The sequence below is a fragment of the Cyprinodon variegatus genome, unplaced genomic scaffold (assembly GCF_000732505.1).
Source record: "Cyprinodon variegatus isolate N-32 unplaced genomic scaffold, C_variegatus-1.0 Scaffold82, whole genome shotgun sequence".
Lineage (NCBI taxonomy): Eukaryota > Metazoa > Chordata > Actinopteri > Cyprinodontiformes > Cyprinodontidae > Cyprinodon > Cyprinodon variegatus.
Window position 1 is genome coordinate 161,359 of NW_015150535.1, and position 13,070 is coordinate 174,428.

The 13,070-nt window shown below is 34.6% G+C and overlaps 1 protein-coding gene across 2 annotated transcripts in view; it reads left to right on the forward strand.

Annotated features, from left to right (window-relative positions):
- The window catches only part of pip5k1b (phosphatidylinositol-4-phosphate 5-kinase, type I, beta), a 37,419-nt gene extending 28,511 nt beyond the window's left edge, over positions 1 to 8,908 (forward strand). Inside the window, exons 9-15 of one of the 2 annotated variants that reach the window (XM_015373170.1) lie at positions 477 to 525; positions 608 to 692; positions 784 to 921; positions 1,006 to 1,093; positions 1,393 to 1,489; positions 5,572 to 5,641; positions 6,987 to 8,908. In XM_015373170.1, the coding sequence (XP_015228656.1) occupies positions 477 to 525; positions 608 to 692; positions 784 to 921; positions 1,006 to 1,093; positions 1,393 to 1,489; positions 5,572 to 5,610 (496 nt within the window). In that variant the 3' untranslated portion in view covers positions 5,611 to 5,641; positions 6,987 to 8,908. The remainder of the gene's footprint in view (positions 1 to 476; positions 526 to 607; positions 693 to 783; positions 922 to 1,005; positions 1,094 to 1,392; positions 1,490 to 5,571; positions 5,642 to 6,986) is intronic. The other variant, XM_015373171.1, reaches the window with a different exon arrangement.
- Positions 8,909 to 13,070: the final 4,162 nt, after the last annotated feature.

The window sequence follows — 13,070 nt, forward strand, 5'->3', positions numbered from 1 at the left end:
GAACCAGGCGCCTCCTGGTGGAGGAAGGGAGACAAACACAAAACACAAACACACAGACAGGAGACCTGACAGATCAGGTCCTCCATAGAAAAAATATCCCACAGTCATAAGATAAAAGCCAAGCTTTGTGATTTAGTTTATTTAAATCTTTTTCTTTGAATAATTCAGGCTCATGTCTCTTCATGGTTGAGGATCAGACCAGGAGTGTTTAAAGCTGCATAAACTGGTTGGCCTTGATGCAAAAATTTTATATTTTTTAGCAAAAGACAGAAAGGCGACGAACTTGGTCTGTGTTGCAGAAAGAAGGATATTCTGCCCACAGTTTATACCATAGATCTATTGGTTTCAGCTCTTTCATATGATTATGAAAAGTACCTTAAAAAAACAATAATCTCAGTCATGCAAAAAAAAAAAATTCTTACAAGTTGTGAATATTTTGGATTGTGATGTTTTGGTCTTTTTCTGCTATTTTTCAGGTTCATCAAGAAAGTGGAACATTCCTGGAAGGCTCTTGTACACGATGGGGTCCGTTCGCAAACCTTTGCTTGTATTTTATTTGCCGAGTTAAATCATGCGTCTTTCTGACGTTTTCTTTGCTCCATTATAGGACACAGTATCGGTCCACAGGCCCGGCTTCTATGCAGATAGGTTTTTAAAATTCATGGGCACGACTGTATTCAAGAAGCTTCACCGTACGGTTACCTTTTATTAAGATTCTTTATTTCTTTACTCTGCATTAGGAGTCGGCTTAGATTTCATGAGTTCAATCTGTCTTTATATCAGCTATAAGAGGCGCATCTTCGAGGAGGAAAAGGAGTTCCCTCCATGCAGGCAAATCAGCTTCTCAGGAGTTTCTATCCATACAGAAGGAGAAGAAAGAGGAGAAGAAGGCTCAAAGCATGGATAACCTGGATGGGAACTGTAAGATGAACTTTAACCAGTAATATATATATATTATTATTTTTGTTTCCCTCCTTTCTAATTTGCAGTTTCATGTTTTGACAGTTTATAGTTCCTCCAAACATCCAGATCTTCTACCGAAATCTGCTCTGACTGGATCCATCCAAATCGATGGAGAGTACACTGAAAACAGGTACTTTGCTCGTGTCGTAAATCCTGCATCTTCACCACCGGTTATTTTTAACAGGAATGGAAAAAACTTTCATCTGGTTTCCTGATTAGACAGAAGACTGTTTAATTTAGCTGATGCGCTTCAATTTAATGATAACTTAGATAAAAACACCAGTTTAGTATTTTCCGATTTGTTCATTTTTGTAGAATTCAATCATATTTAAAAAAATAATGCATAGATTTATCTCTTTAGATCTAAAGTGTTGAAACTGTAAGGTGAACTATTATGCATATTGACTGTCCTGCATTAATATATTCCAGTGAAGATCGCCGCGACTCCAGTTCAACCTTAGCTCTGGATGATCCTCTGCCGTCTCTCAGCAGAAGCCAATCAGACTCTGACCTGGATGTTTACTTGGTACGAAAGTATTTTATTCACAACCACCTGCAAAATATTACCTAGTTCTTTACTGATTATAAACTCTATATCAACAAGTTTATTTGTAGAGCACAATTCATTACAAAGATAATTCAAAATCCTCTTAATTAAACAATAAAATAGAAGGAAAAAACAAAAGCAAGTAAAGATTAAAACATGATAAAAGCAGGTAGTAAAAAAGAATCTGTTTTAGAATCTGTAGCGTCTTTCAAAAACATTCATAAACTTGAATCTTTCCACCTGATGCATTAAAACCAGAACTCTGTGTGCATTTTCTTGGGATTTTATGTCATAAATGATCACAAAGAGAAATTTGTGGCCTTGTTGCAGCTAATCTATAAAGGATAGTCGGTGCAAAAGCAATTCTGACTGCTTTGTTTAAATAAAAAACTGGTATTATAAGGGAGTTAAAAGCATGAAGTTAGGGGTGATAATGATTATAATTATAAAAATAATAGTAACAACATTAATAACCTTTATATGTATTATTTAAAATATTAAATATATATATATAATAATTAAAGTTATGGTTAAAGGACTAAATGTCAATCATAAAACTTTGAGAAATGACCCTAAACAAACCAAGGGACGCCCATTTTGATAAAACAGAACATAACTGCTTCATACGGAAACCATGAAGAAAAATTAAGGGCAAATAAGTATAAATAGACTTGCTAAATATAAACCGCAGTTACAATCTTTGCGAGTTTTTTTTTTCTGTTCAGTTCTGATCTGTAAACTAAATGTATCTCTGGCAGCATGTTTATGGTAAGTTTAGGAAATGTAATCTCCATCCCCTGAAGGAAGCTCCATCTAGTTTCGCATACTGTCCCTGTTTAAAAGCAGCTCCCCCCACATCATGATGCTGCCTCCTCCGTGCTTCATGTTGGTGGTGTGTTCAGACTTTGTGTTTCCCAAAAAAACGACAATTTGGCCTCAGCTGTGAGAACACACCTGTTCAGTTTCCCACACGGTTTGTGGCGAATTGCAAAAAGCATCTCCTAGGTCATATTTGGAGTGTGGGATTCTTCTCTGACTCCTGCTCTCTTTCTCCAGCCTGTCAGTTTAGATGAACAGCCATGCCTTTGCAGCTCTTCAGCTGTTCATGCGCATTTTATAGAACGCCCAGAGCCTTCTCTGTCATTTCTCTGCTGGGTTCCTTGGTCTTCATGAGGCTGTTTGTTCAGCATTGTTCTCCAACAAAACCTCTGAGCCCTTCAGAGAACAGCTGCATTAACACTGAGGCTAAGTTACACACAGCTGGACTCTGTTTAGTCATAAGCTGACTTCTGGGGACGGCTGATTCTATTTCATTTTGGGACATGAAAACATTTTTTTGGAAAAGAATGAAATAAAAAACGAACAACCTTTCAGATTTCTCTCTACAAATCGGAATAACTTTTATTTGGCCTATGAAATAGAGCCCACCAAAGTTCAGGGAAATCTCCCTTTATTGTCCCACAGTGGGAAGGTCTTTCTTTAGTCGGTCCCCTTACGGAGAAATGGGTCGCCACACTGAGAGAGCAATCTGAGTTTAATCTCTCCAGGTCACAAACACCCTGCTCTCTAACCACATTTCAGGCTCTAACAGAGAGACGTGTGAAAAAAAAGTAAAGGTAGAAAAAACTTTTGCAATATTCTGTTGTGCATTGGGTCATAATTCTTCTTAACAGAGTAAAATCACATAAAAAAGAGCAAGATTCATATCAGCATTCAACGCAAACAAACCTTAATGTTCATCCACAGCTCTCAGTTTAGAATAGAAAATCCCCTTATTGTCTAACAATGGTGAAATTCTGGTGTTTACAGCTGCAAAAAGATTATACAAAAAAATGCACACAAATGTAGACCTAAGAAAAATGCATAAGAATAACATAATAGTGAAGAGTTGAAAGATAAACAATAAAACACTGTACTATAAAGTGTTTTAATGATATAAAACTGTGCACCTGTACAATAAATAACCAATATACGTTAATGGATGTTTGAAAATAGCAGCAACATCAGAGATGTGCAAAAAGACAGCAGCGTGTTCTTTAACTGACTAAGAAAGTGTGCAAAATCAGCATGAATGGAACAAATTATTGAGGTTGTTGGAAACGGTGATGGTTATAAAGTCTTCCAGCTGCTGGGAGGAAGGATCTGTGATAACGCTCCCTGGTGCATTTAAGGTGCAGCTGTCTGTCACTGAAGGAGCTGTCCAGTTCAGCACCAGCTTCATGCATGGAGTGGGAGACATTATCCAACAGATGTTAATTTAGTTAGGATCATTAAACACAAACAAACCTTAATGTTCATCCACAGCTCTCAGTTATGTTCAATCTGAGGCTGTAATATTAACCCTTTATAGGGAAAATTACTGTTTTTTTGATCACTTGAATACCCCTTAAAAATGGAGTCCTTAGTGAGGTCTAGGTGCACAAGATCTATATCCAGCCATTCAGCACAGATACTGCTATGTCTTATTTTGGCATTAGACCAATTAGACGATCCCTTTAATAATATATTACCTACTGTAAATCAAGTTTTAAAAAAATCACCAAGTCAAGAAAATAAAGGTAAAAATCTAATTCAAAAGTTAAAAAGTAAAGTTAAAAAGATAATAATCCTAGCTAACAATTATATTTAGGTTTATAAACTAAAAAATGTAAGTGCCAGTATCAGCATTTATGCCTCTAAGGTTATGTTCCACCAAAAAAAAAAAAGTGTTTCTTTTACTATCAGAGGGTTTTTTTCATGAATTTCTTATAGAAGGACTTTTGTAAATTTTTTTTAATATTTTGGGGCAAGTTGGCGTTTCTTGTTATTTACAAGAAACGCCAACTTGCCAACTCTGTTATTACATTGACATTAATTTCTTCCATCACAATATATATATATTTTAATGTTACAAAGGTAGTAAGGTCTAGTCCTGGATTCCAATAACACTATTGACTTGAAATTTAGATTTTCAAAGTATTTCACTGATTGCCCTATAAAGGGGTTAAGTAAAATCTACAAATACATATTTCAGTAGAATTGACACCATAAAATAAAAACAATTATATTCAGATGTTTCTGCAGCTTTTTAACAATGTTGAACTATGTTGAACGAATAAGGTTTAGTTTGGGGAGAAAACTAAACTAAAAAAGGAACTATTTCACTGAAGGGCAGAGCTTTCAGTTTTATAACTTTAATCATTTACCTGCCATTGCTGTCAATAATAAGGATCAATCATTCACACTTAAGGGCCAAGGTTTTATTGTAGACCGCTAACATAATTTGATTTACACAAATATTAGTTGCATAAATGCAGATTAGAAGAAGATTAACATTTTTCCGTCAGTTTTGTCCCTCTTAATCCACTTTGTCTCAGATTGCTTCATAGTTTTTCTTCCACTTAGCATAACTACACAGGTGGATAAAATTTTTGGTTGTTTAATGAAAGAAAAGAAGCATAACTTGAATAGTTTTTGTGACTTATTTGGAATTTGTTTTTCACTTGGATTTCTGAAAATCGAGCTTAAAAACATGAAATCTGCTTGTTTAAAAATAAATAAATATATAAATCAATTGATTTTCCTGTTCTAGATGATAAAAAATATGATATTATAATTATTGTGTTTTAGGCTAAACAGACTCAAAACCCACACTGGAAAAATTGAAATCTAGATAAGTCAATTTTTCTTAAATTAAGTGTGTTTGTTCTTGAATTTAGGAGGTAAGTGAGACTCTTTGCCAATGGATCAAGACAATTTACATTTATTTCAAGTGCATATTATCTAATAATCTTGTTTTAAGAGTAAAAATGCTAATTCCATTGGCAGATCATCTTATTTACCTACTCAAATTAAGGGTAAATACACTTAATTCAAGACACTTTTACTTATTTTCTAGATTGTTTTTGCCATGCAGGAGTCATTCTCTTATTTCTTAGGGGTTGTAAACTTTTCCGTTGTCTCTTTAATTTGTGAAACTAGCAGACAGACTGTCACCAACTCCTTTAAAACTGCCCAACCTCTTTACCTACATTCTAAGTCAGTTTTTATCTTTACAAAATGTGGCCTTGATACATTTTCAGCCTCACACAGACTCCCCCAGGCGACCCAGCTGGAGCTGATCACTCCTTTGTGTTGCAGCGTCCATAAAATGTAAGCATTATATCAAATATTACAACCATTCACTTTTATTTCTCTTCTCTCTTAAAACGGAGACACTGAGGGTCTTCTGGGGACTCGGTTTTTCCTTTCATCCGATGGCATTCTGGGACAAAAATAGAAGCATGTAGATTACACTCGGTGACTCATGACCCCTTGAGCTGAGCGATGTTACTGTTAAAGACATGACGTTATCTTCCTTCTTATCACGGTCATGCAATTTGTCTCGTAATTCAAAGACGTTCTCCTTTGATGGTGGTGGCTTCAGGGGACCAGAAAGTCTTGCTGTCTTCATCGTCCTGTGACCTCCACCCTTCTGTGACTCAGCTCCTTTTTTTTTACCCTTTCTACTCTCGGTCTGCCTCCAGCCTGAGAAAACCTGCGGGAATTCTCTTTTTTTTTTCTGAAAATCTTTTTTCTTACATAACCCTTAAATCCTCATTTGGGTTTATATGTTTTACAGGCCATGTTAAGCAATCCGGCTCTTTGGGAACCCTGCAGACTTTCCTGTTAATCTAATCTCAGAGGCGAAGGCTGAACACTATGGAAACCAACAAATGGAAAATAGATGCAAAGAGGAAATTTAGCCCAAAATTTGTCTTTTATACTCATCCTACTTCTCCTATACTGTCCTTATACCATGGCGTATTGATTAAGGTTTAAGTTAGACATTTAAAGCCAAGCCAAGGTGGGGTTTACATATGAAAGGTAGCATTTTTTAATTCTGAATAGCTAAAAGCTGTTATTAACCAACAAAAATCTGCTTCTGCAAATTAAAAAACAACTTAATGATCTCTAAGAAACATGATCCATTTAAAAATGTCAAATGAATATATTATTTTTTCTACACAATGCAGAAAATGCATTAATCTGACTAGAAAGATTTCAGAAACATAAAGTTATCTTCATTTTAAAACTACACTTTAAAAAAATAACTGAACTGATACCCAGGAGCTGTGTGAAAGAAAACAAACGTTGAGGAAGTCATCCAAAAGCAGGGAGATGTGGAAACCAGAAATATGAACCACTAGGGGGCGACATTGTACATAGGTTAATGAAAACTATTTATTTTGGGGTTTTGACTTAATTAATTCAAATTATTTGCAATAATTCCTTACAGAAAACATAGCAGTCAATAATTTAAGTGTGAAAAGTAACACCAACAAATGATAACCAAAATTTAATGATGCAAATTACATGTCCAGTTATGAGATAGGAGTCTTTGGGGTTTGGCAGATGGGAAGATATGTGTGAAATTTAGTAACTGCTTTGCCATTTTTATTTTTCCCATAAGGTATTTAATATATAACATGAAATGTGCATTTTTTTTTCCTTCCAGTGAGGAGGCACCTATATTTTTGTCAGACAACATGGAGATATCAGGACTTCACAGCTGTGCAAAAGACTACAGGCAGCAACATGCAGGTTCTCGCCTGCCATTATCACTCTGTGCCTCTCGTCTTCATTTCTGTATCACCATTAATGTACCAGATCACTGTAAACCCATCATTATCGTATTAATTGAAGGTGTTAGAGTTCTAGATGAGTGGTTTGAGAACCACTGTGCTGACAAGACAGAAAAAAAAACACTAAACTGTTTCTTCCATTTCTTTACTGTTTACTTTATTTGCAGTAAATATCTTAGCTTTACTTTGTTGTCCTTTGTTTAATATTCTTAGTTTTACTGTAGGTCTTCATCATTCTCAGCGGCTGGATCCCTGAGGACATAACTTTACTCTGTAGACATCATGTTCTAAGGTGTTCTGATGTTACCTCTTGTATCACAGTACAGGTTTGACTGTTGTGCATTGGTATGCAGCGTATTTCTACAAGGGGTTTTGCTCTCCTATAGGACCATGCAAACCTTTTGATAGCACTACATAATACAGAATAACTTTCCTGAACTTTAATATGCCCTGGCTGGAACTTATCACGTACTTTCCCAAACTTCCTTTAGCTATCTATCATGTACTTTATTGAAACATGCTAGTTGTTGACTTGGGAGTTTCCTGGAATTTACCAGGAACTGTCCTAGAGTGTTCTTTACGTGTCTCTCTTGTGTACTTCCATGAAAGCTTTCCAGGAACTTCAATTGGACATTTATGGAAACTAGTTGGTACTTGATTGAAACTGAATACATACTGGCCTCAACTCTCCTCAGAACCTTGAAGAAACATCCCTAAAGGCTTTCCAGTAACTTCTGAAGTTCATAAAATAAAATAATCACTGGCACTTTCTGGAACTTACCAGTAACCAGCCTGTCATTTTTTATTAATTTTAAAGGTACTGGCCTGGAATGTACTTGGAAGTAACCAGGCACTTCACTAAAACCCACCAGGTACTTCCATGGAAACTTTCCAGGAGGTTAACGAGGACATTCCTAGACACTACTAGATATTTTTGGGGAATTACCAGTTACTGGCCTTAAACATTCCTGTAATTTACTAGGCACTGTCTTTGGATATTTTCGGGACTATGAGGTGATCCAAAGAAAGTATCCTTTGATTTTTATGGGAGAATTCCTGAAAAATCTGGTAAATTCATTGAACTTCCAAGTTATTAGCCTTGAACTTAACAGTTACTGTCCTGGAACTTGAGCACAACATACAAGGTACTTCCTTGTAGGCTTTACTGTAACTTACAAGGTTATTTATTAAAAGTATTAAGTACTTACCTAAAACTCACCATTTATCGCCAATGGACTTTTCTGAAACTTACCAAGCACTGTCTTAAATGTTCTTGGAACTTTCCTAGAAAGTACCTTCAACTAGAAATTGACCAGATATATACCAGGAAAGCATCAAATATTTTAGTGGAACCTAAAGAAGGTGTTTGCCAAGATGTTACTATGAACCTTCCCAAAAGTTATGAGGTAAATCTTACCTAGAACTTACTAGAAACCCTTATTTTACCCAATTACAAAATGCTATCTGTAACTTTCCCATTATATATTATCTGCTTTTGTGTTTCTTATTTGTTTCCCTCATATAACGGACCCTATCATACAGAGAATTGTTTTCCAGTTTCTAATAAAGTTTCAGGAAACATACCTGTTAAGTTCCAAAGAAAGTATTGACTGTATCATGTAGTGCTTATAAGGTTATTTGATCTACAATTTCTTTATATTGTTCTTCAAAGTACCTACACTCTCTTGTAATCTTCTAATTTTTTATCAACATATATCCAGGCACTCTGATGGACTTTTAAACTTGTCCAGTTTTATTTAGTGCAGTTATCATCCTTTAGTGAGATTGTGGTTTCTAAGTACCTGTGTTGGTACTGAGTTGCTTATAAAGGAAGTCAAAAGAAATGCTGGTCTCAGTTATTTAAAATATAACTATTAAAGAACTTATAAGCACCTATTGACCAAAAGATGAACTGTTGAAGCGAATGTATGATTGTCTCAGAAGAAAAACAGGGATAAGTTATCTCTAATGTTGAAACGCGCACTGCAAAAACGAAGTAGAATAGGTAAAAAATTCCTAAATTAAGTGTATTCACTCTTAATTTGAGTAGGTAAATGAAGATAGTTTACCAATGGAATGAGTAATTTTACTCTTAAAATAAGATAATTAGATAATATGCACTTGAAATAAGAGAATGCAATTGTGTTTTCTTATTTTAAGTGTAAATTGTCTTGTTCCATTGGCAGAATGTCTCTCTTACCTCCTCAATTCAAGAACAAATGCACTTATTTTAAGAAAAAAATGACTTATCTAGATTTAGATTTTTTGCAGTGCGGATCTCAGACAGACCTATGAAAACCAGCCTTACTGTCTTCCAGGTCCACCTTTCAAAAGCGTTTGGATTGGTATAGTTTGTGACCAAGTTAACCATTGAGTAATAGTAATTCAACAGCTAATAAAAACATGTTTCTTTGCATATTGTGCCTTCAAACTCATATTCATTAATAGAGTGTTGTAAAAGTAATTAACTGACAGACAAATCATCCGTATTGTTTATCCTTTTTATTGCCACTATCACTTAGTTTTATGAGGGCATCCACATTGAATTATATGTTGGGTTAGGGGAGAATATTACTGCTTTCCCACTTCATATTTGAATCCATTTTCAAAGTTTTTTAATTTGGAGATTTTAACATTGTATTGAATAATGTATGCATATCTTTACAAAGCATAATTATTTACTAATAGTAGTATATCTGCCTGGAAGGAAAACATAAAGATTAAAAAATAATTAAAAACCTTAAATATATTAATTTTGTTCTGTTCTTTTCTTAGAAATAACTTGGCAATATTAGCCTATTAGCATGCTAAACATAAACAATGTAAACTACATTATTCTTGTTATTTGGTGAGCTTGGTCAAATTTATATAAAGCTGTATTTTGTTTATTGAAGCAGTTTTTACATATCCACATAAACACATTTAGGTCAAAAAAAGTTTTTTGTAGTAAAACGTAAGCAATAGCATGTTAGCATAGCATGCTACTAAGTTAGCTCCACCAGATAGAGGTTTTAATAAAGGTGTTTCTTTTTAGAATAATTCAATATTTTACACTCTAGTGAAAATATGATAAAAATGTCAGTTTTTGTATTTTCTGCAACATGTTTTACTTTTACAAACTTTACCAACTAAACAGAACACTTCAGTGTTTTACTTTGATTATTAAACCATTATCAAATTGTGCTGTTAAAAAAAACACGTCAGATACGCTCTAGTTTGATGCTATGTACAACATCTCTACATGTTGTCTTTTTTTGATTATATAACAATTTATTTTATTACTTTTGTTTAAAAAGAGTCCAATTTTATGTAAAAATTGTCTTTCTTTTCTGCTGTAGTCCATAACTGTACTTAAAACAAAAGTGTTCTTTGTGTGGATTTGAACCCTACAATTGTACATTTCTGGATAATAAATTAATATTTAAAGCTTATTTTGCTCTTTTGTGATTTTTTTTTTAATGTTAACTAAAAAGATTTTATGCAGGGGGATCTTTTATCGTATTTTTTGTAGAATATTTATGGATTTAAACCTGTATATCTACCAAAAACTACCTAGTAAATTGCTGAAACACTTGTTTTCAAGATTTATCTGCCTCGTGTTATTTTCTTATAAAGAGAATATTTTAGAGGACATTCAGAGCCGCCTCATGTCCTGCAGTGATAAACTGACCAGTGATAAGCCAGAGGGTCTTATCCTGAACAGGTCAAACCAGTTGAACCAGTTTCTTTAAAGCAACAAAACCATTTACCATGAGGAACAAACTGTTCCTTTTGAGGCCTAAAAGCAACAAAAGATCCACTGTCTTAGAGTAGAACATTGAATCCTTATAACCATTAAGAATAAGTGCCTGACGGAGACGAGTTTGGACAATGTCCTTTCTTTTTGCAGCTGCGAGCAACTCGTCCTGCCGCACCCTGAAGCCCCAGCAGCTTTCTGGTTTAGTTTATTCTATGTTTTTCTTTTATCAGCTTGAAGAACAGTTTGGACAAACAGCAACGGTCTTCCCAGTATCATGAAAACATCCTCAGTGCCTCAGATGCTGACGAAAACCTTCACAGGAAAAGGAGGCGGCTCAGCTCCTTCCTGTTCAGAGCTACAGCGTTCCTGCTCCAATTCAGCTTCCTGTCAAAGTATTTATGCTCCTGTATCTTTTCCTTGATCTGGTCCTCCAGGGAATGAGGCGTGGCAACGCTCCCTGACCTCCTGAGGCCCACAACTACTTTGCTGATTTTGTTGATGCTGCATGCATTTTCTTCTTAGCAGTTTCACTAACAGAAGCAAAGAGAAGCTAAATGCACACTGGAAAAACAATCTAGAAATAAGTAAAAATGTCTTAAATTCATGTATTCACCCTTAATTTCAGTAGGTAAATGAGATAGTTTGCCAAAGGAATGAGTATTTTTACTCTTATAATACGAAAATTATATAAAACGTACTTGAAATAAGACAATGCATTTGTGTTTTCTTATTTTAAGTCTAAATTATATTGTTCGATTAGCAAAATGTTTCTTTTACCTCCTCAATACAAGAACAAATGCACTTATTTTAAGAAAAAATAACTTGTCTAGATTTCGATTTTTTCCAGTGCAGCATGTTTTCAGAGCACCTGGATATATAATCATGTAGTAATACCACTGGAAATTGTCAAAAGTCATCCATCCATGTAAATTCTAAAATATTCCCAGATGCATAGTTTCTTTCTCCATCCTTTTGGGTCTTTCCTTCAATTTTAATGGATCCTCTAAATGGAGAACTAAACTTCATGCTTGAACCACTTTCAGTGACTCCTGTTGATGCAGAGAAACTACTTTTATTTTTTTTTTATCTGTCTACCGTTTATCTGTAAGGGAATGCTACATTCCTATATCTAGGAAGCTCTGGATCCGTTTCAATATCGCTGCTGTATGAAAAAACAAACAATAAAGAGTGTAAAGACAAATTAAAAAAGGTGAAGCAGTCCTCCTTTGTACCCAAAAATAAGTATGATGAGAGACTTGTGCAATAAGAAACAGGATTTTAATTTCCTATAGTGAATCTGTGAGTATGCTAAATGAAAACATTCAGAAAATAAATGTCAAGAAATTAAATTTATTTGCTTTGAGACTCTTTCACTTTCAGTTTTAGAATTTAATTTCAATTCTAAAATTCACCGTTTTTGTTGTCACATATTTGTGTCCTTAGTAGTTAAACACAGATTGACATTGTGTCTATGGTGAAGCTACGCGACTTGACCTGCAGATATGGACACAGGAAGTTTGTCGATGCCCTGAATTATGTCAAATGATTAGCAGCAAAGCTCTCAGTCTATTTCCTGCATAAGAAGTATCTGGTAAACAAATGACACTCTAACTGTAATTACAAAAAAGTTGAAAAACCTTTTAAATTAAAAAATTTTAAGTGATGGGAAGCGAAACGTCTTCATACTTGTCCAGTCCAGTGGATTGTGTTTTTTTTTATATATAACTTTTTTGGAATGACTATGACCTGGATGAATGATGATCTTATCTTGATCCAGCTTACTAACTGTAATATCTAGTGTAACTGTGTGCAACAGGTCTTGTATTGTCAGTGTTCCCCTTATGGCTGCAGAAACTTCCTCCTAATGCTAAAGCAGCAGCTACTGCACATGTTACTGGAAAGGACAGTAACTTCTACTGTGCAGACAATAACATTTGTTTACCTGGTGCTCCTTATATATTTAGAGAATTTAATACAAACCTCAGAGTCTAAGTCTATACCTAAGAGATCTGCTGCCCGTTTCCTGGACTGGAAAAACGATCTAGAAATAAGTAAAAAATTTCTTAAATTAAGAGTATTTACCAGTGGCGGCTGGTGAAAAATATTTTTGGTGGGGCTGATATAGCCTAGTGTATGTCTCCAACTAATCCAGAATAAGAATTCATATAAACAATTGGACAATAAATACGATTTAACAGTAATGATTTCATTTACTATA